Source organism: Oratosquilla oratoria, chromosome 8 (genome assembly GCF_046742065.1).
Source record: "Oratosquilla oratoria isolate Oo_2021 chromosome 8, ASM4674206v1, whole genome shotgun sequence".
In the NCBI taxonomy this organism is placed as follows: domain Eukaryota; kingdom Metazoa; phylum Arthropoda; class Malacostraca; order Stomatopoda; family Squillidae; genus Oratosquilla; species Oratosquilla oratoria.
Genome location: NC_134784.1, coordinates 16,701,125 through 16,709,287, shown reverse-complemented (window position 1 = coordinate 16,709,287; position 8,163 = coordinate 16,701,125). Strand labels below are relative to the sequence as shown.

Here is an 8,163-nt window from a genome sequence, read left to right as displayed (position 1 = left end):
GATATGGGAGGAGAGGTGTAGGCGTGCGTGCAGGTGGTTGGAAGGCAACAGTTAATCACGTTATATGCTCCTTACATTTTTTGGAATGGAACAATGGACCGTCACCTGAACATCCAGACCCAGTTTTGTTTTCCTATAACGGGTGGGGAAGAAACCATCTTGCAATGATTAATAGGAAGGAAAACAGTCTCCAGTGCCGAGCTCAAAATGTTATTTCTGAACCGAAGGGACCTAACAAGTTGTAGATGTCAAAGCTCCAACTCTCTGATTTTTCCACATAAGGGATTTTTATTGGGCATGTGTATTGGATTGTATGAATTCAATATCTGCAACATCTAAATGCTGTTTAACAAAATCAACAAATGATATTGAAGATTTTGACTCGCTAAATGCACCTGCAAGCTCAGTGATGGTGGGTGGCTGTCTGTTCAATCTATCAGGAAAGAGCACTTGTCCATAACATGTTAGTGATGGACGCTGAGCCATAAATGCATGAAAACTTTCCCGACCATATAAACCAGTTCTGCTTTACTGTACGCAGAATAGGGTATAGCTCTTATTTTCAGGAATGTTCTCAATTCTGTTGTAGTCCAAGATAGTGGCGGTAAAAAACTCATTTTTGGTCTGAAGTTGTTTTGTTGTGGTTTGTTGCCAGCAACCGAGAGTTAATAATCGTACCGGAAAAATTAAGTCTTCGATACAAAATTATATTTTCTATACATTACATGGATTTGCCTATTGTTTGGTGCATTCAAATGAAAATATATATCAGTACACGTCCATTGAAGTCGGTAGAAAATGACAAATTGCTTGGCTTGATACAATTATAGGCTGTTTTACGAATATCATCAATAATTATAAATAGAGGCCCAAACAATGCTATATGCTGTTTGCAATCATGAAATTAATTGACTTAAATTTCAGACACAATGTACAACGATACACCTCTGTAAGCTTATAAAACTTGCCCAAAAAAGTATCTATTTTCCGGCAAGAATTACAAAATCTGGCGGTGTCTGGTATCAAATCGCTCACTGCGAAAGGTCCCATTATGGTTGTTGGGGAGGTTGGGTGGTGATTTCTATTTACTAAGTATTTCAGCGGCTTTGACCCATCGTTTTTCGCTCATATTTCCAAAATAATCATTCACATCAGTATGATATATTAGCACAGCCTAATTCACACCCGGCCATAATTTTTGACGTTAGAGTGCATTTACAAGTGTATTTAATTACGGCGTTTATTCTTGATATTAAGTGTGTCGTAGCCGACACCCGTGAAGTAAATCGAACAGGTGAAGTCGTGACGTCATCACAAACTACCTCGTGTATCCCAACTTCACTTGTTCGATTTACTTCACGGGTGTCGGCTACGACACACACAATATCAAGAGTAAACACCGTAATTAAATACACTTGTGAATACACTATAACGTCAAAAATTATGGCCGGGTGTGAATTAGGCTGTGCTAATATACCATGTTGATGTGAATGATTATTTCGGAAATATGAGCGAAAAACGATGGGTCAAAGCCGCTGAAATACTTAGTAGCTGTTCTAGCGACAGTCGCTCGAAGAAGAAGAAAAAAAAAAAAAAACGGCGGCTTACCGCAACTGACAGGTCTCACCCAAACAGGGCTTTCTCATTTCCCACGGCGTGGTAGTGGGATGTTGAGTTAATCTTCTGTGATTGTCGTCGCCAAGCAATTTTATTCAGCTGAGGGGAACCTCAATCCTATTTTTGGGCTAAAAATGAAATGTATTTTGGGCTTTCCAAGTGGTCGAATTTGGGCTTAGAAGAAAGGTACTACTTTGGGCTAAAATTGTCCGTTTATTCCTATTTTTCTGTTCCTGTATTTTTTTTTTTTTTTAATGGGTTTCTTTTTTAGGGCTTCTAAGGGCTTGTAAGAGCTTTTCTATTATTTTTTCTTATTTTTTTCATTTTTCTAATTTTTCGACGGGGTTTTTCTTTTATATATATTCTTTATTTCACTTTTTATCTTTTTTTTTATCAGTTTTTTATATTTTTTTCTTATTTTTGTATATACCTTTTATTTCATTTCTATATACTTTTTTTTTTTTTTTTTTTTTTTTAAAACCATCGCGGGCTTGTTGGGCTTTGTTCACCGCCTCCAGGAGTTGATGTCGCTCCTTGTGCGGTACCACGCCGGAGGTGTCCTCCACCGAGGGTCGACCGGGCTCGGCCTCCAGGACTCGCGGCGCCCTCCAGAGTCCCGAGTCGCCCTCGAGGACAACCTCCAGGAGCTCGTATCTTCCTGGAGGCGGGAGGGAGGATCTGGATCTTCGGTCACCGAAGAAGAGACGTCGTCCTCCTCGTCCTCTTCTTCGGTGCCGTGGATGCAACAAGAACCTCTTGCGCAGAACTTGCAAGGGGCTAGGAGGAGGACTTGATCCATGAATGAGGGCTCTTCGTTTCCTGGATCCAGGGCTTCATCTTGGAGCACCTCTTGCTGGGGCTCTGGGCTTCTTGAAGCCCTTGTCTTGTCCTTTGAGCTCGGGCTTCGGACCCTTGCTGGAGTGGGCCGGGGGGGGGGGCAATCTTCTCCAAAGGGGAACCCCCGGCCGCTCTAAGTTCCTTTTGTTGGGCTTTTGTTGGCTAGAGATCTTCTTGATCCAGGGTCTCCGCCCTGCCTGGTCTTCTGGCCTGTTCCAGGCTTGTCTCCAGCTCAGGGCGCCGTCGTTCATCATCATTCCTGTGACAAGTCCTGCCTCCCATGGTATCGAGGCTCAGCAGGTGTGACACCGCTTGTTGCATCTCACTTTTGCTGTCGATGCTGATGGTCAGTCGCGGTCGGGCGAATGGTGCTCAAGAGGCTAAATTTATTGAAGAGGGGAAGCATAAAACTCGGTAGTTCGTAACTGACACACACACACACACACACACACACACACACACACACACACACACACACACACACACACACACACACACACACACACACACACACACACACAGACAAGCACACACACACACACACACACACACACACACACACACACACACACACACACACACACACACACACACACTCATATACACAAGCACACGTAGACACACATACGTAAACGCAAACTTATTCACTCACACACACACACACACACACACACACACACACACACACACACACACACACACACACACACACACACACACACGAAATATATACTAGTTATAGAAATGAATATGTACAAGTGTGCAGAGAGGAAAAGAGAAAATATGAAAAAGATCTCATAGAAAAATGTAAAGATCAACCAAAACTATTTTACAGATTTGTAAACAACAAACTGAAAAACAAACAAGAATTTTAGAGAAATTACGACAAGGAGGCCCCGTATTATCCTCCGTTGCAACCAGCGCCACCTGGCACCAAAGCAATCCAAGATAGCAACTCAACTTCCACTCCATCAGCCTCGAACAGCACCCACAACGACGACGTCAGAGCCCCGCCGGAGGTAACCCACGCCCCAGAATCCACCAGAACCCCTTCTTTGATCTACCTGGCTCCCATCCTTCACACCCCAGCCGTCACGAAGCCCTCTCCAGGCCAAACTTCCTCGACAACAAATGACACCTCAACTCAAGATGCAGAGCCGGTACCAATCGTCGTTGAGACTACACAAATTGTAGTAGACACAACACTCATACAACGAGCAATGCAGAGTACCGTGGCCCTGCCCGTCTTTACCAGACGCTTCACTAAAAGCAGCAAGAGTTGTATCTCCCAAGTCGTCATTGATTGCGGAGCTCAACGCACGTTTGTTCACCCTTCCGTCGTGGACCAACTTGACCTCAAGCCAAAGGGAACCGTACTCTTTCGTATCGATTCCTTCAGCAAAACTGAGCTACCTCAGGAGTTTGACATCGTCGAGTTCAATTTGCACTTGGGCGCGGAGAAACACCTCATCGAAGCGGTAGTGCACCCCTCAGTGGGTAAAGTTATCTCTATGCCCGGTTACCAACGTACAGTCCAGATCCTCAAGTCTCAAGGCATCCCTATCGCCAAAGAAACACCGTCAGACCAAACTACCGACATCCACATCATATTAGGCAGCGATCACATGCCATTAGTCTTTAAACGCGTCATGCGCTTCATGGGTGTCGAACTTTTTGTCACCTCAGCTGGGTATGTAATGTGGGGCAAACTGCCTCCTTGGAGTCAAGACCACGCCCTCAATCCCCCTATTGAAACCATTGCACTCAACAGCATCCGCATTGAAGAGCTTGTTCTCATTGATCCCCTGGTGCACGAACTCTGGTCATTGGACTCAGTCGGTATCTCGCTGGAAAAATGCAATCATCTAGAAGAGAAGGCGATTGAGTTTTTCAAGTCGACCGTGTGGAGGAGAGATGGAGCCTACACGATCCGCTTACCTTTCAAGACTGATGATCGCCCAGCAACCAACTATGGGCGCGCGGCGGCTCAACTGCTCTCACTCAAGAGGAACCCACGTCCATCTCTTTATGAAGACTACAGGAAAATTTTGGACGAATATCTACGGCTCGGGTTCATCGAAATCGTAACCCCGGGTCCAGAGGTGGATGGGAAAGTACACTACCTGCCTCACCACTCCGTCTACAAGAACTCCCCCACGACTCCAGTCAGGATAGTGTTCAACGCATCATCCAGAGCACACACGAACGCGCTATCCCTCAACGACGCCCTATACACTGGACCCAACCTGGCTCAGAAAAACCAATCCATGATCCTCCTCTTCAGAGAAGGCACGTATGGCGTCCTGGCCGACATCAACAAAGCCTTCCTCAGAATAGGAATAGATGAGACAGACAGAGATTTCTGCCGCTTTCCCTTCTTCACAAGCCCAGACATGCAGGAAGTCCAAGTCTTCCGCTTCAAAGTGGTGTTGTTTGGCGCCACTTGCAGTCCTTACCTCCACAACCAGACCATTGAACACCACCTAGAGACGTATGAACACCCCCTGACTACAAAACTAGTCCGCATTTTATGTGGATAACTTGCAACTTACATATGATCACGTCCACGAGATTGCTGTAGAGAGACCCCAGATAGAACAAATATTAAGTCACGCCAACATACCCCTGTACCAGTGGACCTCCAACGCTGCCATCGAAGGTTTTGAACACATCGGAGTCCGTGACTATCTCGGCCTCCGCTGGGATACGGAACGAGACACGCTCGGAGTAGCAATGCCCAACCAATTCAAGGAAGCCTTTGACCAACCACTGCTATTCCGGACCAAAAGGAAAATACTCAGTCTGTTTTCCTCATTGTACGATCCCGCAGAATTCCTGGCCCCAATCACCGTCACGGGCAAACTTTTCATACAGAACTTATTGAAAGCGGAGGAAGGATGGGATACCCCCCCTCAATGGGGACAGCATCTAGACCCTCACGACCATCCATAACAACTACCGGAATTTGGATACTCTTCGGTTCCCTCGTAATGCACATCCTGGCAGCCACCACACCCTCCACGTCTTTTGCGATGCGAGCAAAAGAGGGTTTGGGGTGGCAGCCTACACCGTCTCACGAGAGGGTCACGTTTCCTTTCTCATGGGCAGGAGTAGGGTCACTCCCAAAAATATGGCTAAGATCAGCGAAGATCTCACTATACCCCGACTAGAACTCACGGTTATTCTCTTTGGCAGCCGCCTCGCTAAGTACCTGATGAACCTACGTCCCTCCCACTACCACGCCACCTTTGTGTGGTCTGAACATAACATAAGAACATAAGAATGAAGGAGACTGCAAGAGACCATAAGGCATACACTAGGCAGCTCCGTATCCATCACCACCTGTCATCCCCACCCATATAGTTGTCTAATCGTTTCTTAAAACAACTGATAGTTTCAGCGCTTACTACATGGTTACCAAGTTTATTCCATTCGTCGACCACCCTATTAGTAAACCAATTCTTGCCTACTTCCTTTTTAAATCTAAATTTGTCCAGTTTATAACCATTACTGCGAGTCCTGCCCTGTTGTTTTAATATGATGACCTTGTTTGCATCACCCTTGTTAAAGCCTTTGATCCACTTGAACACCTCTATTAGATCACCCCGCACTCTGCGTCTTTCCAGCGAGTGTAAGTTAAGGTGCCTAAGCCTCTCTTCGTAAGGCAAATTTCTGACGCCAAGTCCGCTCTTTTCTGGGTCCGCAGTCAGACCAGCACGTCATCCTACGTCCTTGACCGAGCCAAGGAGGTCAAACAGTTAGTACAAGATCACAACCTCCACCTCATGCACGTCAGCTCCAAAGACAACCCGGCAGATCTCGCCTCCAAAGGCACTAACGTAGCAGGCCTTATCAACAAACATAACCTTTGGTTCAAAGGTCCAGAATGACTTCCTTACCCCGATCAATATCCCCCACAAGAGTCGTATACTCTACCCATCCTCATACACGCCTGCCCCACCATTGTCGTGGAAACAGAGAGACTATTCCACATGGAACAGTTCCCCGATCTCCCAACAGCATACAACGCCTTCAGGATCCTACTGAAAACAGTGAAGGCTAAGGCATCAATCGCGGTAAAGGCCAAACTCTACCAGAGCCCCATGCAAGTTATGCTCAGACTGGCTCAAGTCAGATCTTACCCGCGGATATACCAACATCTCCAAGGACGAGCCACCCCTCTCACTTCTGACGACAAAAACCTCATCTACTAAAGAGGCCTCAAACTGTATGAACAGGGTCTCATACGCTGTCAACCACCACACGCTGCCACGCTCAACGAGTATGGTTGAGTATCATCTTGCACCAACATCGACTCGCACTCCACACCAACACCGCCACACTTCATGTTCTCCTTCGCCGAGATTACTGGGTCTCTCCCCAACGACAGACGATCAATCCCTCCTCAGACAATGCTTACACTGTCGACGTATCCAAACTCCACCCTTTAAGTTCCCCCCTCCAGCTTGCTTACATCCTAATAGGATCCACTTTCGCACACCTTTTTCCACCACCGGAGTTGACTTTATGGGAGCCATCAAGATGAGACAGTCCCACATTGACGCTGCTTATGTGGTCGTCTTCACCTGCGCCAGCATCCGGGCCCTCATCCTGGAAGTCGTCACCTCCCTCAGCGTGTTAGACTTTCTGAGAGCACTACGTCGCTTTGCGGCACGAGTGGGGACAAGGTCTATATATACCAGGTCTAACCACTTCCGACCGAATTTCGAGGGTGTTGGCGCAGCGAGTCCGTGACGTCACCTAGCTGCTCAAAGTGGGGTTCGCGCGTCCCATCGCTGTCAGTTGTAGCCGGTTCGTTGCACGGGAATGTTGCTGCCTCCGCTCGCACCGCTCCACGCAATTAGTTATATTCTGACAATGAAGATCTATATATACCGGTATATATAGATCTTGGCAATATGGCTTATTGTGCCATTAAGGGTTGTGGCTCAAACCAAAGAGGAATTAAGCCAGATATTAATTTTCATCGTTTGCCTGCAAATACACACACACATGTGAACGTGTACACATATAAGCACACACGACGATATTTCCCCTTCCCGTAAAATACAAGTATATAAACACACACACACACACACACACACACACACACACACACACACACACACACACACACACACACACACACACACACACATGTGAACGTGTACACATATAAGCACACACGACGATATCTCCCCTTCCCGTAAAATACAAGTATATAAATACACGCACACCAAGTTTTCCGTATTCGGTGGCGTGGTTGGTAGAGACACAAGCACTTGACACGGAAGTATTGGCGGTACGTGGTTCGACTCCTGCCCAGGTTTGAAAGTTTTTAGTATTGCTGCGCTTCGAGTTGTTACTCCAACTCTCGTGGGAGGGGGAGTTGGGGATGTGTGTGCGTGTAAGTTCATAGATAGGACATACGAGCTCTAAGCTCTCTTCCGGGAGGGAAATAGCTGTCGATCACGAGTCCAACACGTGATCCAAAAGACCAAGATGAATCTCACACATGCACACACACATGTGAACGTGTACACATATAAGCACACACGACGATATCTCCCATTCCCGTAAAATACAAGTATATAAATACACACACACGCTCATCGAAGCAACACCGCTCGTCGTCGCGCGACCAAGAAGAAGAGGATTTACGACGAAAAAGGAAAACCTGGTTTGTACTGTAGGGGTGGGGAGTGAACG

At 46.6% G+C, this 8,163-nt stretch overlaps 1 protein-coding gene across 1 annotated transcript; it reads left to right on the top strand.

Moving 5' to 3' along the window:
• Nucleotides 1-5,584: 5,584 nt before the first annotated feature.
• Nucleotides 5,585-6,344, top strand: LOC143027309 (uncharacterized). The gene is made up of 2 exons (XM_076188579.1): nt 5,585-5,709; nt 6,161-6,344. Exons 1-2 carry the CDS (start codon nt 5,585-5,587, stop codon nt 6,342-6,344), a joined length of 309 nt encoding a protein of 102 aa, XP_076044694.1.
• The last annotated feature ends 1,819 nt before the right edge of the window (nt 6,345-8,163 follow it).